General features: G+C 35.5%; 1 protein-coding gene across 1 annotated transcript in view; it reads right to left on the reverse strand.

Moving 5' to 3' along the window:
* Positions 1-23582, reverse strand: part of LOC150079434 (vesicle-trafficking protein SEC22a-like) — a 115543-nt gene that overhangs the window by 62158 nt on the left and 29803 nt on the right. Inside the window, exon 3 of the mRNA XM_090383067.1 lies at positions 18052-18215. Coding sequence (XP_090239193.1) covers positions 18052-18215 — 164 coding nt within the window. The remainder of the gene's footprint in view (positions 1-18051; positions 18216-23582) is intronic.

The raw sequence follows: 23582 nt of genomic DNA on the forward strand, positions 1-23582 counted from the left end.
AATACAATGTCCCACTGTCAAAAGGTCTTCACTGTGGAGGAATGGTTTGAGGATCATGTCAAAGCATTTCTGTCCTCCCATGGCCAAAAAATTCCTCTCGACATCAATTCCATTGAACATTTGTGGGAAGTGGTGGAATTCAGCATTCGCTGGTCCATGCCAGTGCTTTACTCTGTTGTCGAACTCTGGTCGACCAGGATACCTGAGAACACTTTCTGAATCTAATTAAGTTGATGCCATGCTGGGTGCAAGTAGTTATCATGGCGACAGGCAGCCTAACTTGCTATTAGATAGGTGGTCACAATGCTTTGGCTCATGAGTGAATATATACAAGTGCCTGTTGTCTTGACTCCCAGTGCACGGAATTTTATGAAATTTTATATCTAGTTCTATAGAAAAATTTGTTGAGACATCCCAAATTTCATTAAAATTGGATAAATTTAAAACCAGTAATTATTATTTCTTTTTTTCTTCATACAGGTTGTATGGAAAAAATAAATTCACAGTTTAAACATTATTTTAATGCAGTATTTTTAAGTTTAGAAAATTGGAGCATGCTTTGTGTGTTATGTGTAAGACTCCTGAAGAGATATATATATATATATATAAAAAACCATAAAAATAAATTAGAATAATAATTAAAAATAATGCCAGCAGCATGGCAAGACAAGACGAGCGAAAATAGTCAAAATTAAACATAACGATCAAAACCAACAGGGAGGGAGGGAGGGAAGAGAGGGTGTAACAAGAGTGAAAATATTGCAGCAGAAACTCTCTAAGATAATTTAGAACATCTAAATGTAAGGATAATAAAATAATAATTCATTAAATTTCGAAAGCCAATTAAATAGAAATTTAACGGCGTCCCCTCTGACGGGCACCAGGTCCAAATAGGACCTGATGCCGTCTCTGTTTACATCTCTGTTGGTGATATTTCACCAACAGAGATGTAAACCACTACAATAAAATAAAAAAAAAAAATAAACCAAAAATAGACTGACCATTATGCCCTATCTCAACAGAGGACTACAAGGCCAATAATGGTCAAGAAATCACTGCATTTTGATCGCTAGGCAATCACCGTAAAGGTGAGTCGATCAAAAGATCAGTCCACCACCCAATCCCCAGATCGAACTGCCAATGCAGAGGACTTGAATAGCGGTAGTCCTGATGCAGTGAAAATTAAAAAATAGAACAGATACGAGCACTCCAATGCAAAGGCACACTACTGACAAAAGTAATCTTAACCAGATTATATAGACAAATAATGAACTATGGATGGCAGCACAGACGCAGCGTTAGCTTTGGTTTTGGTTTTATTGGCGCATTAGCTACTAAGGCTATAATGCGCCAAGACCAAACGCAGCATTAGCAATCCGCCCAATACTGTTGTGTGATATAATTATACATATATTTGAATAACGTTTAAAATAGTTGGAAACTGAATCTTTCATAATAAAAATAAAATATTTATGAAATAAAATAAATAAAATGTTTATTTTATTTTTATTATAAAAGATTCAGTTTCCAACTATTTTAAATGTTATTCAAATATATGGATAATTCCAGGAATGCATTAATTACACATCTCTGGGAATACACATATTGTAAACCACACAACCCAGTATTAATGTACGCAGATTGGAATATTTCTTTTTTTTTTTTTTTTTATGGCTGAAGAATCAAACTTGATGCTATCTATCAATATATTAAATGGATATGAGGTGCACTGTCCAAGGAGAATAGCTGTGTATAACTGAAAAAAGGTAAAGAACAAATTTTGTCAGATGTCCTTAAGCATCATCTCATTTGATATGAGAAGGTACATGAATGTTTTCTAAACAGCCTATTGTTGAAGATGAGTTGTACAGTGCTATTATTACATCAGAAACATGGGCATACAGTGAAGATATCCCTCCTCCCTACCACCAAAATGCAAGAAAATTATTCTGATTTTTTTCTTTGCTCATCAAAGACCACTAATCTTTGAATTGCAGTATCCTTTTGCATAATACAATCAAAGCACAAAGATAATGTAACACACACACACACCTTCATACTGCTATCCTTATGCAGAGAAGAAATGGAATTATTTCATCATGCTTTTGACTTATCATCCCCAATGACTTTTGCACCTTTTGGGCCTCTGATGTGATGATTTCCAATATAATATCATATCACATGACCATCTATGTGGTGGGTCATATGCTGAAATAGCTATGGAGATTTTATTCAAGTAATTAATGCCTTTGTGCACTTCTCATTTGAAGAGCTCCTACATTTTACACACTACACACACACACACACTACACACACACACACACAAAACTCAAATGGAAAAAAATTACAGGATGTTTCAATTAAAATGCTGTGAGGCATTTTAACTGAATTATAATGATAGACTATTTGTCATTTGGACCTTTTTTGTCATATTTGGGCTGAAATTTTTTGAATTTGATGTTAAAATTGGACTAAGAATTAGTGTTTAGATTTTACAATTTATATATTTATAATTTTGTCAAATCAACTGCTTTTTTCCTCAATGAGAAAGTTGTTCCCATCATTGTTTTAGTTTAGAAACATCATCAATATACTTCTGAAATGAATGTAAACTGATTTTATTTAAAGAAAAAAAAACAAACACAATAGTTGTATGTGATGGTCACTTTTTCATAGGTATGTTTAGCTGTGTCAAACAGCTAGCTCTACAAGGGCAGTTATGTGTTGCATCTCCTCTTGCAAATAATGACAAAGGAATTATTTTTTAAAAAATAAAGGTGTGGAAAGCAGCAATTTCATCAAATAGAAGTTTAAGGGAGGGAAAAAAAAACAAATGCTCAATAATAAATTCATTATAAGATAATAAAAAAGAGAGATAAATTCAACAAGAATGGATATTTCGGTGCTTAAATTTGCAATTTTGGCCTTTTGTTATCAAAGATCAATTATTAGTAATTTTCAAATGCTATTATTTCCACAAATGAAAGGTAGCGATGTAATTAATAACAATGGCAGATTCAAATAATTTTAATCTACCATTAAAACAATTTTAAAATAGCAGAATACACACCATACAAAAAATAATTTATAATAATCTATATTGTTTATAAGGGAGAACGGCATAACAAGTAATAATTTAAATGATATAGGGGTAGTTTCCAAAGAAAGTACAAACTACAGTACAAAATAAAGAGCCAATGCCTGATTTAAAAGTAGCGATTGTCAGTTTTAAAGTGCCACAAATAGCGATGTTCTTGCCAGTCCACAGGGAATCACAAATACCTTGCAGTGCAGAATTTTATGCAAATATGGACACAAACAAACCCTTCAGCTGGTGCAGCAAAATCCAGAAACATGCACTGGTGCTCAGTGGAAGCATGAAATTTACATATCACAATGTTAGACCAGCTACATAAACTAAATGAAGACCACAGCAAAATACATTAGATGTACTGCTTTGTGATAATTACTCATATTCACATGCATATTTCTGAAATTGCATGAAAGCATGTTTTCCAAAAATCATTTATGAGATGGTGTTATTGTATGAAGAGTGCAGCTCAAATGCAAATGCACAGCAAGATTATTTTCCAAGAGACAATCATCAATTGTTGCTTGTAGTAGTGTACAGCCACACCCCGATTTATATAAGGGTTCCTTTCTGCGGAACTCTACGTAAGTCAGAATTTCCCTAAATGCTTATGCAGCACTCGCAAATTTAATTGAAGCAACTTTGATTGAATTTGATTGAAGCAAAAAAGGAATGTTCAACAAACATGTAAATGGATTTATTTAATCAATTTTTTTTTATCTCATGTGCAGGAAAAATTACAAAATTACAGAAATTTAAAAATTATAAAATTACAAAAAGAGAGAGGAGACAGGAATAATGCCAGCAAGTTTTACCTTTCGGCATTGTTCCCAGAATTAACTCTCCAGCTGACAAGTATGTTGCTGCGGAAGTTGAGAGCTGTGGAGATTTAGAAGGGGTTTTTTCCAACACATCACAAAATTTTTCTGCAGCTGCAAAACTGGCACTGGCGACTGCATACTTTAATGTTTTGGAAACCAGAGCAATGCTTGAACCTATTAAACCACCCGTTGCTTGCCACGAACTTGGCTTGGGGTTCGCCATACTTATCCTTAATATCTTCACACATACTTCTTGCTTTTGCTTGAATGGCAATTGGACTCAGGGGCACTCGCTTCTGAATCTGATTTTCCATCCATATTATTAATAGCTATTCCATCTTTGATATATAGCACCTGAATGCTGTTTTGTGATCACTGTTATTCTTAAATGCATTGATCCTTTAACATGTTCTTTTATATGCGCAAGGTCTCTTAAAATAGTATTCACTGTTGAAGCAGCGAATCCTAATTCCGTGCAATAGATGACAAACTTTGTCCTGCTTCATACTTCTTAATTAATCATCTTCATTTCTAAATCAATTTTGTTTGAGACCTAATTCCGTGCAATAGATGACAAACTTTGTCCTGCTTCATACTTCTTAATTAATCATCTTCATTTCTAAATCAATTTTGTTTGAGACCTAATTCCGTGCAATAGATGACAAACTTTGTCCTGCTTCATACTTCTTAATTAATCATCTTCATTTCTAAATCAATTTTGTTTGGTTTCCTAGCACTGCCACTACATGAACTTTCCATTGGACATTTTATCTTCATCACCGTAATAAGTAAATAGGAATGAAGAGAAGATTCTGAAAATTTATTTGTTTTTTATATGACTGAAGATTTCGGCGAATGGGAACTCATTTCATCATAATACCATAACGTAAAAATTCACAGAATTCCAGTTATTGGTATTATCGCAAATGCAATAGGATCGAGTTTACTACCCATTTATAATAGATTGCACTAACAGAAAAGCCCAATAAACAGGAAAGTGCAAATTTATTTTTATTGTTTTATGGTCGTGACCTTCAGAAGCGTTCTTTAGAAAAATGTTAACAAAGGTGTTCAAAATTGATTCTTATAATGGAACATATGATAATGATGAAAGGGTAGTGCAATTTCCATTATAAAAATGACCTTTTAGACAGATAAATAGCTTAGTTATACAGCGAATTTTTCAACTTCCGAGGTCTTGGAGCAAATTACCAAAAAAAAAAAAAAAAAAAAAAGAAACAATGTGTTATTGGTTTCACATTACGATATTTTCATGATACCTCCATTTATTCCTACGGGATGCAAAATACGTTTTCATGATTTTTTTAAGTTTGCACTGGCTGGAAAAAACTTACGTAGAGTCGAATTTTCGTAAGTCGAGTATATTATATAAGCCAGGGAGTGGCTGTAATCAGAATCTGAAGAAAATTATAAACTATAATTTATAGCACTACCTACATGTTTTAATAACTTTCACGTAATCCATAACATTTGTAGATATTTTAGTGTCGTCGATTTGGCATAGATATAGTATTGCAAATAGGTCGTGTGAGAGTTCGAAACTTACAAATGCAATGTTATAGCATAATATATATAAGTTAAACTTAGTAGGAGATACAAAATACATATATCATAAGCTTGATACCGAAATATATACAGGGTGTCTCAAAAATATTGGTACAAACGTTTAGGGGAGGTAGGTAACATCTAAAGGAATGCGAATCGCATAGGAACCCATAACCGGAAACGTCACCGTAAGTTGGTACACGGCGCTGTTCATCAGTTCACGAGAGGGAAAATTTCTGATTTACTCATTCAAGCAGTAGTCGCTGCACGAAGAGCATGCATTGATATATGAACTGTGAGCCGGCAGACATGTACCTAGTACATGGATTAGCAGAGGGCAATGGACAAGCCGCTCAACAAATTTATGGAGAACGCTTCCCAGACAGACATGTACCGGACCACCGTTTGTTTGCGCGTGTGCATCAAAATTTGTGCGATTATGGGTCATTTAGAGGTAACAGGAATAGTGTGGGCAGACTACGTTCGACGCAAACTCTAGCCATGGAAGAAAGTCTGTTGAATGCCGTCCAGAATAATCCTACTACCAGCACAAGTGCCGTTGCCTCTGCCTTAGGAGTGTCTTGCGGTGTATAGCGTGTCTCGCACGATGATTCCTTACACCCCTTTCATCTCCAAAGGATTCAGTTACTGCTCCCCCAAGATCATCCTGCACGTGTGGCTTTTGCACAGTGGTTTCTCCAAGAAAGTGTTCAACAAGACTTGAATTTTCCAGCCTACGTTTTGTTCACGGATGAGGCTTATTTCACTCGGGAAGGCTTACTCAATCAGCACAATGCTCATGTGTGAGCTCACGACAATCCACACGGTGTGCGTCCCCATGTGGCACAAAATCGCTTCGCAATAAATGTGTGGGCAGGTATGGTTGGTGACTGCTTAGTCGGCCCATACCTGTTACCATCCCGCACGAACTCCACTAAATATCGGATCTTTCTTGAACAAGTTCTACCAGGGTTACTTGATGATGTTCCAGCAAATGTGAGATGCAACATTTGGTTTCAACATGATGGGGCATCTGCCCATTATGGAAGGCGTGTTCGTGACCATTTGAACAGGCGTTTTGGGTGTCGATGGATTGGCCGTGGTGGATCCGTTGCCTGGCCCCCATTCTCACCTGATTTATCGAGCCTTGATTTCTTTCTGTGGGGGCCCTCAAATCTATCGTGTATGAATCGCCTGTGGAGACAGAAATGGACCTCGTGGCGAGACTCGTCTGCGCTGCTGCTACTGTCAAAGAAACTCCAGATGTGTTCGACCGTGTCCGCCAATCCATGCTGCGTCGGTGTCATGCATGCATCGCGTCTCATGGTGGAACCTTCGAGCATCTGTTGTAACATCATGAAATGCATCCATCTCGTACTCCATTGTTAATATTATGTCAAATAAATGTTTGCCACTAATTACTGTCTTGTGTCATTTCTGCTTCTCATGCCTCTGCTACTACTTTCCCATGACGTTTCCGGTTATGGGTTCCTATGCGATTCACATTCCTTTAGATTGGTAAATATTGGTACAAACTAAATGTTTGTACCAATATCAAAAATACTGATACAAACTAAGTGTTTGTACCAATATTTTTGAAACACCCTGTATATACAGCCACTCACAGATTAATGTAAGGGTTGTGTTCTGCAGAACTCTAGGTAAGTTGGAATTTCCCTTGTGCAACACTCGCAACTGTGCTCACTGAATTGATTGAATCAAAAAAGAAATGTTCGATGAACATGTGAATAGAATTATTTATTGTATTTATTCAATTTTTTATCTCATGCGCAGGAAAAATTACAAAAGTTTGCAATTAAAAAAAAATTTCAAAAAAAAGAGACAGGCATAATGCCAGTAAGTTTAACCTCTCAAGTATCATTGCCAGAATCGACGTCTTCAGCTGATAAGTATGCCGCTGTGGAGGTTGAGAGCTGTGGAGATTTAGAAGGGGTCAGCCGCTCAACCTGACGAAAGAACATATTAATGGATAACTGGCCGGTGGTTTTTTCTTTTCATTGTAGATTTCTTAGTAGCATGCAAGCATATCATACACACCTCTGTTAACTTTTAAGAATCGTTCATTGTCAGGATCCATCTTCTCAAACCTCGCCATTGCCCATGCAATTTCACAAAATGCCATCGCCATCTCTCTAGTGATGAAGCATCTAGGCTCCTTGTTTGGTTCAGCTTTAGCTTCATCAGCAGGTTCTTCTTTCACTATCGCTGCGAGTCAATAAGTTCTTTATTAGATAATTCCTTCTCTTTTTCCTCCATCAACTCCTCCACATCTTTGGTAACAACCTCCAACTGAAGTAGCTCTGCAACCTTTACAATCTTATCTGTAACCCTCTTTATATGATTCATCCTTTTCAAATGCTTTGAAGCCTTTTACGTGCTGTGGGCATATTTTATTCCATGCACCATTTAAACAACTTTTAGTAATTTCCGTCCAGGCCTTATTAATGTTTAAGACGGCATGGTAAATATTGTAAGATTTCCAAAAGTCTCTTAACGTAAACTTTTTCTCACCGTCTACTGAAGACAAAGCCGGAGTAAATGTTGTGCATAAATAGTATGCTTTTAAATTCGAAATAACACTCTGATCCATAGTTTGGATGAGTGAAGTCATGTTTGGTGGTAGAAATATGACTCTCACATTCGAATTGAAATCATCTAGATGCATTGGATGTCCAGGAGCATTATATAATAGAAGCAAAGTCTTGAAAGGAATGTCACTGTTTTTACAATATTTTTCAACCTCAGGAATAAAACAGCATCTAAACCAATCCTCAAAGAGAGATATTGTTATCCATGCTCTCGGGTTCGATCGCTTTATCGATGCCCTTAAATGCATGAGGATTTCCAGAATAGTACAAAAGCAGTGGTATTAATCTGTAATCTCCCACAGCTCCAAAGAAAGAGTGTGGCCCTATCTTTTGACGCTTTGAAAGCTGGTATTGTATTTCCCTCTTTGGCAATGTATGTTCGATCCCGCATTTTTTTCCAATACAGAGCAGTCTCGTCAATGTTAAAAATTTGCTGTATTGAATAGCCGCCTTCATCACAAAATTTCTCTCAGCTCCAGAATCGGCAATGGCGACTTTAACACTGTATACTTTAATGATTTGGAAGCCAGCGTGATGCTTGACCCTATTAAATCACCTGTTGCTTGCCACAAACTTGGCTTGCAGTATGCCGTACTTATCATTAATATCTTCATAAATACTTCTTGCTTTTGCTTGAATGGCCATTGGATTCAGGAGCACTTGCTTCTGAATCTGATTTTCCATCCATATTATTAACAGCTGTTTCATTTTCGATATAGCACCTGAACACTATTTTGTGATCACTGTTAATCTTAAGTGCATTGATCCTTTGACATGTTCTTTTATATGCGCACTGTCCTTTAAAATAGTATTCACTGTTGAAGCAGCGAGACCTAATTCCCTTGCAATAGATGACAAATTTTGTCCTGCTTTGTACTTCTTAATCATTTTCATCTTCATTTCTAAATTAATTTTGTTTTGTTTCCTGGCACTGTCAGCACTTGCACTTTCCATTGGTTCCTTTCCCAATAAACTGGAAAGTACAAATTGTTTTTATTGTTTTATGGTCATGACCCCCAGAAACATGCTTTAGAAAAATATCACAAAAGTGTTCAAATTTGAATCTTATAACGGAAACATGATAACGATGAAAGTGTAGTGCAATTTACATTATAAATATAACCTTTTAGAGAGATAGTAATATAGTAATATAGCTTAGTAATACAGCAGGCCCCCGTTATAACGCGGTTCGCTTTACGCGGATTCGCTATAACGCTGTTCTTATATTATAACCCGTATCTGACTATAACGCTGTCACAGATCACTATAACGCTCTTTTACAGATTGCATTTTTGGCATATTTAACGAAATCGTTTCATTTGATGGAGTCGACAGCTTGAAAATGAATAGCAAAACAGCATTAAAACGTTTCCCATGCCGACTTGAGAAATTTTCCCACGCTCAGTGAAATTTTCTCGCACGCTAATTTAATTGCAGTACAGTGACTTGTTACGTAGTTCCGAGATCAACATTTTAAAAAATGACCAAGTATATTGCTTGTAATATTTGCGTTATATGCATTTATCCGAAGTCTACTCATCACTCAGTACGGTATTAGACATCAATGCGTAACGGAAAGTTTACTTGAACATTGTATCATAATTAATTCAACCAACGCGGTTACATTTTCAAAGAGCTAATAATGGCCGATAGGAATGAAAAAGAACAACGTCTGGGCGCAGTACGAAGACTATAAATGTAAGAAAAAGACTGAATTTGAAAATTAAATTAGACGTTTTGAAGTGAATCGATTCCGGTCAATGACAAGCGGATGTGTGCCATAATTTAGGACTTGCAACTTTAACTGTAAGAACAATTATAAAAAAATAAAGAATTAATTTTAGCAGCGGGAAAGATAGCTGTTCCACTGCAAGCAACTAGGACTAGGCCGGCTATTAGGATTGAAATGGAAAGACTTTAATTTTATTGAAGATAATATTCCATGCAGAATTCAGTTAAGTTAAATATTAAAAAAAAAAAAAAAAAAAATAGAGAGAGAGAGAGACAGAAAGAGATTAGCCAATATGATGATCTGAAGAAAACTCGCCTAAAAAAAAAAAAAAATTTGGAACCATTTAAATCTGGTAAGGGCTGGTAGAATAGATTTAAAATTCAGGGAGAAGCCTAGTGCAGATCAAGGAGCCGAAACTTTCAAAAAATAACTTGTTAAAATTATTGAAGAGGGGTATTATGTGTTATACTTCTCAACAAGTTTTTAACATAGATGAAGCAGGACTTTTGTGGAAACGAATGCCTAAAAGAAGTTTCATATTGAAAGAACAAAAAACATGCCAAGTTTCAAAGCGGCGAAGGATCAGTTGACTTTATTGTTGGGTGGTAATGCTGCAGGCCATTTAAAATTAATACCCCTTTTAGTTTATTTGTAAGAGGGCCAAAGTTCAACTCAAAATCCACACATTTTTCATGATTAAATTCATCCATTAAATTAAATCAATTAAATTCATTATTTTAATTGGAATTTTAACTTTACTTTTGATATGCAAGTAGTTACCACATAATTATACGTATGTAATGCAGAATATTTTATATGTGCAAATATTTGAATATTAAATATTTTGACCGACATTTGTGCATCTTTTCATTACTGTTTATTATTGATTAGGAAATATACTATGGCAACGACCGCAGCTCATAAATACATATGTTACCTTATGGGAAAGCGGCGCTCGCTTAGCGCGGATTCACTTAGCGCTCTGTTTTTCCGGAACGAATGATCAGCGTTAAGCGGGGGTCACCTGTATAGCAAAATTTAACTTCCAAGGACTTGGAACAAATTACAAAAAAAAAAAAAAAAAACAATATGTTATTGGGTTCACATTATGATATTTTCACAATATCTCCATTTATCCCTACAGATGCAAAATATGTTTCCATATTTTTTTTTATCAGTTTGCACTGGCCGGCAAAAACTTACATAAAGTCAAATTTGCATAAGTTGAGTATTATGTAAGTTGGGGAGTTCCTGTGTATATATATATTCAATAACATAAACTTCATAGCATAACAGGAGCATAGTGCTATGAGTATTTCTGCTATAAGTTTAGTGTAGTATTTTTAATTATACTGAAACTGAACCGAAATCAGGCATCAGACCAGAGCAGCAAAGCAAAAGGCTCAAGGTAGTGGAAGTACTCTGGCTCGGGGGGAGAACTGAGGGGAGGTGATTCAGGTTGTCCTCTGAATCATAGCATTGTGAAATGTACTGCTTGTTTGATGTTTGTGGACTTTCAGGAATGGGACACGATACTGCCAAGGTGGATGTCTTCGTGTGCTTGATGTAAAGAGTGTAAGGATATTTAGGTGCCAACTCAGCATTATGGGCCTTTATGAGAGCTTAAAGAACAGGGGGGTGGATACCCTCGAAGGTTTTAAATTAAGGGGGCCCATCACGCTCTCAACTGCCCATATCATTGCCAGAGCTTGCACTGGATCATCAGGCCACACAGCAGCAAACCCCAAGGCGGAATGTGCTAGTCCCACAGAAGCTAGTTGTTGTCTGTGACTCTACTGTCAAGGAAACGGGACATGTTGTGCAAAAAAGGATAGGTAGAATAGGACCAGGGTATGTCTGCCAGGGGCAAAAGTTGATGATGTTGTAGAGCCGATATCTTTTAAGGGCACAAAAAGTGATATTGTTGTACATGTTGGCACTAATAATATTTACGGTTAAATTTTAAAGTGTCTACAATCCTGCTCAGACTCAATAGGAGGGAGTATATGATGACAGTCTTTTCAATCAATTTGGCACTGGAGAGACTGTGCAAGACTAATGGGAAAGAATTTTTCTTGGCATGGTCTGTGCTTGTTAACAGGAGTGACTGCTTCTACAGGGATGTGATACACTTAAATAGAAAGGATCCAAAAATATTTGCTGATGCTATCGAAGCAGTGTTAGGTGGGTCGAAAACTGCTAGCCTAGGGGGGAACACAGACTAATAATTTTACAGGCAGAGGTGGAAGTGATTCTTCCACTGCTTACATTGGAATGAGCAGCAGCCTGGAAGGCACGTTGCTAAGGATCTCAAGAACTGCTGGGAGTCATGATGAAACAAGTAAATACATGGGCTGTTGTTAGGGTAACTAAGAGTAAGAACAAGTGCATATATACTTGCCTGTACACCAATGCTAAGAGCTATAGTAAATAAATTCGACGAATTTAAAGTACTAGTCACGACATCAAAAGTGGATATTGTTGGGATATCAGAGACAGGGCGTCACACAGATATAAGGAATGCAGAATTCAAATTTGGGCAGTACAATGTGTACAGAAAGGACAGACAGGATAGAAAGAGAGGAGGGATTATGATATTAGTTAGGAAACACAAAACCTAAGGCAAATAAGGCAAAGCATCTAGTTGGCATGAGTGGCCAGTGCAATATTGATCATTTTTGTGTGGCATAAGCACTGGGAAAGCAAAAATGATGGTAGGAGTGTGTTATAGGCCTAATGACTCTAATGAGCACAACGAACAACTGTACAGAGAAATAGAGTGGGCCAGTATATCAGAATGTTTTATAATGGGGAATTTTAACTTCCCAGATATTGACTGGACCTAGTGGGTTGGTCACTTGCACACTAGCAAGAATTTTGTGGATTTATTCGATAGCTATGTTTGACAGCAGCATGTTCGAGAGGCAACCAGAGGGAGTAATACTCTTGATCTGATTATCATCAGTGATTATTCGTGTGTTAAGAATCTGCAGATAAAAAAACCACTAGGTGACAATGATCACAGTACACTGATGTGATCTCAGAGAGTTTTTAAATTCTATGCAGTGGGATTAACTGATGATGTTACCAACAGCAAATTCAAAATTCAAGGAATTAAACTTGGAAGCTACTAGGCTTTTCATACCAACTAAGAAATACTCTTCAAGGTTTAGGCCTAAATGGATGTCAGATGAACTAATGAGACTCCTGGCAGAGAAGAAAAATGCATTAGATGCATATAAAATATCAGGCGATGCAGTACCCTATGGTAAATATAAGCTAGACTGTAATCAAGTCACAAAGGAGGTTAGGCAGGCGAAATCAGATTATGAGAAAACTTTGGCAAAGGATACAAAAGCAAAAACAAAAAAAAACAACAAAGACTTCTTTACTTATGTAAGCTCTAGAAAGAAGGGGATGAATCAGATTGGTCCACTTAATCCTGATGGTTTAACTGCTGATGATCCTGCTTTGGTAGCTGACAAACTGAATGAGTATTTTGCATCTACATTCACATGTGAGGAATCCTGTAGTGAAATGGAGGCCAGAAGTTTATCAAACTCTAATAGGGAGCTAAATGATTTTGTAATAACTGAAAAGAAAGTGGAGGAGAAATCGTTGAAGTCAAACATAAGAAAAGCACCTAGAGTGGATGGGATCTATCTAGTTATATTAAAGGAGGCAGCAAGGGAAATAAGAAACCTCTTAGCCACAATTATGAGAGCATCCTTGGGTTAAGGGGAGGTCCCACAGACTGGACAATTGCAAATGTACCACAATTCACTAAGGGGGAATCAAAAGGTGACAAGAGTAATTATAGACCTGTAAGTTTTAACTTCTTTCCAGGCAAAATAATGAAGTCACTGGTTAAAGAAGCAGTGCAGGAATCATCTAGACAAGACTGCAGTAACAATTCAGACAGCATGGGTTTGTTAAAGGTAAGTCTTGTCTGACCAATTTGATTGGATACTATGATGTGGGCACAAAAAAATAATTTTGATATCACATATAGCAGGCCCTCGTTATAACGTGGTTCACTTTATGCTGATTCGCTATAGTGCTGTTCTTATATCATAAACTGGTATCTGACTATAACGTTCTTTTACCAGCATACAGATTGCATTTTTGGCATATTTAACGAAATCGTTTCATCTGATGGAGTCAATAGCTTGAAAATGAATAGCAAAACAGCATTAAAACGTTACCCACGCCGACTTGAGAAATTTTTCCACGCTCAGTGAAATTTTCTTGCACGCTAATTTAATTGCAGTACAGTGACTTGTTACATAGTTCTGAGATCAACATTTTAAAAAATGATCAAGTATATTGCTTGTAATATTTGCGTTATATGCATTTAGCCAAAGTGTGGTCATCACTCAGTACAGTATTAGACATCATGCGTAATGGACAGTTTACTTGAATTGTATCATAATTAATGCAACCAACGAAGTTACATTTTCGAAGAGTTAATAATGGTGGATAAGACTGAAAATGTAACAAAGTCTGGACATGGTATACAAAGCCTACTAAGGTAAAAAAATTACTGAATTTGAAAATTAAATTAGACGTTTTGAAGTGAATCAATTCCAGTCAACAACAAGCGAATGTGTGCCATAATTTAGGGCTGGCAGGTTTAACTGTAAGAACAATTATAAAAATAAAGAATTAATTTTAGCAGCGGGAAAGACAGTTGTTCCACTGCAAGCAACTAGGGCTAGGCCGGCTATTAGGACTAAAATGGAGAGACTCTTAACTAATTTTATTGAAGATAATATCCAATGCAGAATTCAGTTAAGTTAGATATTATAAAAAAAAAAAAAAAGATTAGCCTATATGATGATCTGAAGAAAGCCAACTTAAAAAAAAAAAAAAAAAAAATGTGGAACCATTTAAAACTAGTAAGGGCTGGTTGAATAGATTTACAATCCAGGGAGAAGCCGCACGTGCAGATCAAGGAACTGAAACTTTCAAAAAAGAACTTGTTAAAATTATTGAAGAGGGGTAAATTTCTCAACAAGTTTTTAACATAGATAAAGCAGGACTTTTTTGAAAACGAATACCTAAAAGAAGTTTCATATTGAAAGAAGTAAAAAACATGCCAGGTTTCAAAGCAGCGAAGGATCGGTTGACTTTATTGTTGGGTGGTAATGCTGCAGGGGATTTTTAATTAAAATACCTTTTAGTTTACCAGAAGAGGGCCAAAATGCAACCCAAAATCGACACATTTTTCATTATTAAATTCATCAATTAAATTAAATTAATTAAAATCAATTTAGATCAATTAAATTCATGATTTTAATTTGAATTTTAAGTTTAATTTTGATACATAAGTAGTTACCACATAATTATATATGTATGTAATGCAGAATATTTTATATGTACAAATATTTGAATATTATAATATTTTGACCAACATTTGTGCATCTTTTCACTACTGTTTATTAATGATTAGGAAATATCCTAATCATTAATATCCTAAACTTACAAATACATATGTTATCCTATGGGAATGCGGCGCTTGCTTAGTGCAGATTAACTTAGCACACTGTTTTTCCGGAACGACTTATCAGTGTTAAGCGGGGGTCACCTGTATTTGGATTTCAAGAAAGCTTTTGATATTGTTGCACATAAAAGGATGCTGTACAAATTGAAGCAGTATGGCATTAAGGGAACGTTGCTGTTATGGATAAAGAGATGATTGACTGGGAGAAGACAGAGTGGTAATTAATGGACACTGCTCGTTGTGGACTAATGTTATTAGTGGAGTGCCCCAGGGTTCGGTGTTGGGACAATTGTTGTTTTCTATATTTATCAATGATATTGATAAAGGTATAACAGGCTTAGCATCCAAGTTTGCAGATGATACAAAGGTTTGAAGGGTTGATAAAGACAGTAAAAACAGTACGTTGCTGCAACAGGATCTGGAAAAGTTGGACCGGTGGGCTGAGAGGTGACAACTAAAGTTTAACATTGACAAATGCAAAGTACTGTATATGGGTAGCAGTAATCCCAGAGCAATGTACCAACTGTGTGGTACTACACTCAGGGTAGTGGAGAATGAAAACGACCTGGTGGTAATTGTGAAGTCAGACATGAAGTTTTCAGAGCAGTGCAGACAGGCTGCCAGAGCAGCTCATGGGGTCTTGTAAATGATATACAGACATTTTGCTAACAGGGATAAGGAGGTGGTTATCCCTTTGTATAAGGCAATGGTTAGGCCACACCTTGAGTACTGAATACAGATTTGGAAGCCTCCTTTTAGGAAGGTGTAGAGCTGCTGGAATGAGTACAGAGAAGCCAACAAAACTGGTGAAGGGAACAAAGGGGTGCTCTTACTGAGAATGGCTTCAGTTCTGAAAATTGCAGCATCTGGAAATTAGGCCCCTGTGAGGTGATCTGATTGAGATTTATAATCTTTGAATGGTTTGAGCAAACTCAGTGCTGATGGGATTCTTCCTGTTGCTCAGATTATACACTTGAGAGGGTATAATTCAAATTGAGGAAAGCCAGTTGTAGAATAGATGTTAGGAAATTTGCCTTTAGCCAGTGGGTAGTTGATTGCTTGAATAAGCTTCCATCTGTCATTGTGGAAGTTGACAACTTAAATAAATTCAAGCAAGTACTGAACAAACTTTTGGCACTAATAGAAAGGTAAACTTCTGGAGCTAGTAGGATAGGTGAATGGGAAGTGGGTTTTTTTTTTTTTTTTTTTTTGTTTGGCTGATGCTGTATAAACTTGCTTGCTTGCATCATATGCATCATAATAATAATAATGCTAACAGAGGCTGCAAATATTATGTATGATTATGCTTATGTATGTTGTGAATTCCTTGATGATTTCAAGCACAATGCATTTTGGGCATGTTCATGAAGATGTTGTATCATTTGTTTTTACAATAAGGTTTGCATGAAGGTAAAGAAACAGAGCACTTGAAGTTTTGGAATTTTCTGTTAATCAAGGTAGAAGAAAATTCCAATTTCCTTAGCAATATCCTGTGGACTGACAAGGCCGCCTTCACTCTAGACGGCTTCACCAGCTGACACAAATCCTACTACTGCACTTCTACCCATTAAAATCCATATTGTTGTAGATGGTTTGCCAGCGTGTGGTATGACAAATGGGGAGCTGAAGTTATTGGTCCATCATCACTATATGCTGACTTTGGTGAAATGTCAGAAATTGCTTTGCATTAACATATTTGACTGGTTAAAAAGTTCCATAAACATCAAAGCCCAACATCTTTGGTTCCAGCATGATAGTGCCCACTGCACAAAACTGTAGTAGTACAACTGTGGGTACAACATGTATTTAAAGGCCAGTATATAGAATATGGGGGTTATGTGCCTTGGTCAACACATTTTCCCAATCCCACCTCTTTACACTTTTTATTTCGGGGTTTTGTTAAAGCAAAAGTGTATAAAACTCCCACTGGCATTCAGACGATCTCAAAATGCACTGATATTAACAGCATTATTCTAAATCATGTTTCTAATTTATCAGATATGCTGCAAGCTTGCATTGTGGCAGAAAAAGGCAACATTGAGTTTATGAATAACATTTAAAGCACATGTTGGTTCTTTTTCAAAAGTACGCTACAGTCTCTTCTATTAACAATGTAGAATGTCATAAATTATTTGTGTGGTGTGTATCTGTTGTTTTGTTATAAGATTAAAAATATTTTAATCTGCTATTGTTGTTATTAGTTACAATTTTATTTTGCATTTGTGGATTTTAACAACAGCAGCCATACAGTGTTTTTGAATGTTACTGATAATTAATCATTTATAACAAACCGCAAAAACTGCAAAGTTTAAGCACAAAAACAATTTCATTTATCAATTTTTTATTTTTCTATTATGAATTCATTATTGACATTCATTTTTTTCTTAAAAACTTCTATTTCATGAAATTGCTGCTTTCAAACCCAGAATTTTTTTTAAAAATAATTCTTTCGTCATTATTTGCAGGAGCAGATGTGACACAAAATCGCCATTATAAAGGTAGCTATTTGACCAAGTGCTAAATGCACCTATCGAAAACATGTAGTTAACTTACAAATAAGTGGAGAATTTCACACTAGTATAATATTATGTGGTGAGTCATGCGGAAGCAGAGGTATAATGAGAGTGGGAGTAATCTACACATCAGAAGAATGTGAAGATTATGATGAGTACCTCTACATGCAAATGTAAATAGCTTGTCATGGTTCGAGAGAGAGTCATAAAACTTACCAAAGTCGATGAAGGCATATGGTCGCAGTATTCCATTAATTTGCCGTGTATCATAAATGGTTATAAATTCTCTCTGGAGTTCATCCAGAAAACTAAATGCAAGGACGGGCGGATAGGATGGCTCACACAGGGCCATAAATGACAATCCAAGAGACGTAATGAAGCTAAAAGAGATTATGTATCTGAATTAGAACAGTAGCATGGTTCATAGAAATCAATGAACACAAATTAAAAGTATGTTTTTTAAATAAAATGTGAAAAATAATAATACAGTAAAAGAAGTAGTTAGCTTGCTGTATTTCTAAGAAATGTAGTACTTTTAATATAATTGAGTGCGTATATGTATACACATATTTGCATTTAGCCAGCGGGTGGTTGGTTGGTGGAATAGACTTCCATCCCTTGTCGTGGAAGTTGATAGCCTAAATAAGTTTAAGGCTGAGCTGGACAGGTATTTCGAACGAACAGAGGGGTGAAGTGGAAGTGGTTATTTTTTATTTATTTTTTAATTTTTTTAAATTTATTTATTTTTTTTTGGCTGATGTTGCATAAGCTTGCTTTCTTGCATCAAATGCCTCTACTAATGCTAATGCTAAAAAAAAGTGGAATCCTCATTGATTAAAATGCTAATATGCACAACTTTACACCAAAAACTCCAGTAACTATATTTTTCTGACACTGATTTATCAGAAAAATCAGGGTGTCAAAAAATATAAAAAAATAACTGTCATATAGTTTACAAAATAACTTACTGAATTTGATAAGTGACAACTGTTTTAACTTTCTCTGTTATTTATAATTATCGCATCTTGCCTTTTATATAATGCTAAAACCACCCTCCTGTAGACTAAAAACAGGCTGCAAGACAAGTTAATAAAAACAATAAAGGAAAGAAATTGAAACTGGAAGAATCTTAACAACCAAATTAAACTAGAAGGTAAAGGAAGGAATGAAGTTGTGTGTGTGTGTGTGTGTGTGTGTGTGTGTGTGTGTGTGTGTGTGTGTGTGTGTGTGTGTGTGTGTGTGTGTGTGTGTGTGTGAGAGAGAGAGAGAGAGAGAGAGAGAGAGAGAGAGAGAGAACAGAAATAAAAATTGCTAAAAATAATGAGAGAAATATTAAAAAAGGACAAACTGTACAGTTTAAAATTTAAATTGGAATAATAAATATGCATTACATTCCTAAAGCATGTAGCTAAAATTATAATGGATATCATCATTATCATATCATAACACAACACAATATAACACACAAGAAACAGGAATGAAGCCTTCCTGGGCTAGCAAATTCAAAACTTTCAGCAGGATATCAGAGAAGGAAGAAAGCTAATAACAAAATACAGCCACTCCCCGACTTACGTAAGGGTTGTGTTCTGTAGAACTCTAAGTCGAATTTTACGTAAGTCGAAATTTCCCTAAATGCTCATGCAGCACTCCCAACTATGCGTGCTGGATTTGATTGAAGCAAAAAAGAAATGTTCAACGAACATGTAAACAGAATTATTTATTCAATTCTTTTTATCTCATGCATGGGAAAAATTACAAAAGGATACAAAATTACAAAAAGAGAGAAGAGGCAGGTATAACATCAGCAGGTTTTACCTTTCGAGCATAGTTGCCAGAATTAACTCTCCAGCTGATAAGCACGCCACTGCGGAAGTTGAGGGCAGTGGAGATTTGGAAGGGGTTTTTTCTATCACAAAATTTCTTTGCAGCTGCAGAATCACACTGGCGACTTCACTGCATCCTTTAATGTTTTGGAAACCAGAGCAACGCTTGAACCTATTAAACCACCTGTTGCTTGTCACGAACTTGGCTTGGTGTTCGCCATACTTATCCTTAATGTCTTCATAAATACTTCCTTTTGCGTGAATGGTCATTAGACTCAGGGGCACTCACTTCTGAATCTGATTTTCCATCCATATTATTAATAGCTTTTCCATCTTCGATATAGCACCCTGAATACTGTTTTGTGATCACTGTTGATCTTAAATGCGTTGATCTTTTAACATGTTCTTTTATATGCACACTGGCCCTTAAAATAGTATTCACTGTTGAAGCAGCGAGACCTAATTCCACGCAATAGATGACAAACTTTGTCCTACTTCATACTTCTTAATCCTTTTCATCTTCATTTCTAAATCAATTTTGTTTTGTTTCCTAGCAATTTCCGTTGGTCCCTTTCCCTTCACCATTGTAATAAATAAATAGGAATCAAGACAAGATTCTTAAAATTTATTTTTTTTTATATGACTCAAGATTTCAGTGAAGAGGAACTCATTTCACTATAATACTGTAACATAAAAACCCACAGAAATCCAGTTATCAGTATTATCACAAATGCAATAAGATCGAGTTTACTACTCGTTTAAAAAATTAATTCTTATAACTGAACATATTATAACAATGAAAGCGTAGTGCAATTTCCATTATAAAAATGACCTTTTAGAGCTTAGTTATATAGCGAAATTTTCAACTTCCGAGGTCTTGGAACGAATTATCAAAAAAAACAATGTTAAAGGTTTCACATTATGATATTTTCATGATACCTCCCATTTATTCCTATGGGATGCAAAATACAGTTCCACAATTTTTTTAAGTCGGCCTTGAAAAACTTACGTATGAATTGAATTTCCATAAATCAAATATTACGTAAGCCAGGAGTGCCTGTAATAGAAATGCAAGTAAATTTTAAATATATATATATATATTTTCAAGTAATATATATAACAAGGGTCGGAAACCTTTTTTGAGTGAAGAGCCATTTTTGATCTAATTTAAAAATAAGAGAGAATCAGAAGAGCGGCACCTCAGCTCAAGCTGGGGCGAGGGGGGAGATTTTTAAGAAATGGAATAGAGTGGGGAGGTGTTTTATTAAAAAAATATATTTTTTGAAATATTATTAATTAATACTGAAAAAATGTAACAAACATTCAGTTAAATACGAATTAATGTGACTTTTGATGCTGAACTTCTTGAGTCTCCCAAAATCAGGCGAGTATGCTGTAATTTTCATTTTTAAAGATGCTGAGAGACTCTTATTGTTCAGACAGTTTCTTGATTTATTTTTAATATAGTTCATGTTTGAAAATATTTGCCTGCAGAAATACATCGATCAAAAAATTTAGAGAAGTCCAAATGCAAATATTTTCAAATTTATATACTTGTCCAGTAAGCTACTCCCAAGCATCGAACACAATTTGGTCTTGCTTTTTAAACTCATCTATCGCTGTCCATTTGTGTAGAACTGCAAGGGCGGCCTTCTGCCTTTCCAAATTCTCAATTTCAGTTTTAAGGCATTTTAGTCTTGCACTCCACGTATCCTTGATTTTTAAGTCCTCTAACTCCATTAATTGTGCTTCACGTGGGCTAAAAGTTAAAGAGCTGCAGTTACATGTTCAAAGGACCGCATGTGGCTCGCAAGCTGCAGGTTGCTGACCCCTGATATATAATATATATTTACTTGAAATTTCAATCCAGTCAGCATTGTAAAACATGGGAGGCAGGGAGTGGATGTCGGGTTATTCCCTCCTTTTAAGTTGTACTGGTTAATTCATGTTTTTTAATATGAAGTATAGTGTTATTTTATTATTACTTTTTTTGTGTTAATTTATTCCTTGTTATTCCCCTCATCTTTCACAGTTGTAAATAAACCATTAAGATGGTTTATTTACATATGTGAAATTTTATATTACAACAAATTTTTTAATAAAAATATCTGGAAGAAAAATTACTGAAAGGAAGGGGGGTGGGGAGATGAAACTTATGCAAACTCATGGCTTTCTAAAGACTTAATAATCTGAGAACAGTTTATTGATAAACATAATTTGCCAATTTAAGAGCTCTGAACTGTGTTTCTGGTCTAGGGTATCCACTTAAATGTTACTGTTGGAAAATGAAATCAATTGCCTGTAAGCTGTTGGAGATCATGGAACATTATGAAGAGCCCTAAACAATTAAAAATCCTGTCTTGATTCAAACATATTGATCAAAATCTAAGCTTTAAAAACTTGAATGTTTCCTTGGTTTTCACATAAAGGTTTATTTCCAGAGAATTGTGTTTTTTTATTTTTATTATTATTATGATTGTTAAATGGCACATGGGGACCGATTCAAGAATTTTGCAGAGGGGAGGGGAATCTGAATTTGAAGAGCCATTACTGGATTCAAGTATCTAGTAAATTAATTGGCAAGTAATGCATGATTTGGGCTGTAGAATTCAATATGGACCTTAGAAGAAAAATGTCGAGTACAGTTGAGGGACTCTATTATAAGGGAAATGGGTAATATCTTTAGAAATAAAGTACAGCCAGTGTGTTTGGAGTGAAATTTTATAATGTAATAAGCAAGGCTGTAAGGTTATAAAGTACCTAAAGAGAACATTGCAAAACTGCACACACTCTGACAATTTGATGGATAAGTACAAGGGAATGCTGAAAAAATGCTCCATGTTAGAACAGAATGTATTTGTTTGTGTTTGCAATTCTTCCAGGCATGATAAGAGGAAATATCTTCTAAAAGCTTTATGGATTAACCCACAGTTTTCCAAAGTGTGGGGTTCACCTCCCTGGGGGGAAACACTTGGTTTTTTTGTGGAGAGGAGATGCATTGTTTTTATGAAGCATTTTTTAATGAAATATGGATAAATCATCCCACTAATCTATGTATGAAGCATATTTTATTTTAATCTTTGAGGTTAAATATATTGAAGTACATATTAATTTATAAAAGTATGTATATTTAAGAGCTAAATTTTGTGTGAAATCTATCTTTATTCTGGAAGGGGTGTGTGAAATTTATAAAATATGCTAAGGGTACAAAGTATAAAAGTTTGGGAACCTCTGATTAATCCAAAGCTTGAAGGACTCTGCAAGGCTTGTTTGGGGAAGAAGTAATGGCCAACCCTAAGACAGAAGAAATCCTTTTTGTAGAGATGGAATATTTTGAACAGAGATGTGCAAGAGCATTTTCTGATATCACTGAAGAGGCCTTAAGGGTTCAGGGAAACCTAATCAGCAAGGGGGATGGGAGAGAGACAGAGAAAAGCATTGCAGATGTGTATTTTATTAATCATGTTGATCAAAGTGATTCTTGTATACATTTCAAGAGCTCTGCATGAGGCCAGTGAGCCTTGTATTATTGAAAGGACATGTAACAGTTCTAAAGATAAAGAATGAGAAGCTAAAGTTCAGACAACAAGCTTAAATAATTATTTTAGAGATTAGAAAAAAGTTTTTTTTCTAATCTCTCCAGGTATTTCCTCTTTGCCTTCAAAATAGAGGAAATGTATTGAACTCAAAGGAGAATGTTTCAGGGTAGAAAACAAGAGTGTGGCTAAAAAAACGAGTGAGCTTAAATCATGATTAGGAGAACATACTGCTAACATAACAAGGCTAACAGAAACAGGAGATGATAAATTTTGCTATTGCATATACACCGATGAGCCAAAACATAGTAACCACCTACCTAATACAATGTTGGTCCTCCATATGCAGCCAAAACAGCTTGTACCTGGCAAGGCATGGACGCTACAA

This window comes from Mastigoproctus giganteus, chromosome 10 (genome assembly GCF_048544385.1).
Source record: "Mastigoproctus giganteus isolate SK-2022 chromosome 10, ASM4854438v1, whole genome shotgun sequence".
Taxonomy (NCBI): domain Eukaryota; kingdom Metazoa; phylum Arthropoda; class Arachnida; order Uropygi; family Thelyphonidae; genus Mastigoproctus; species Mastigoproctus giganteus.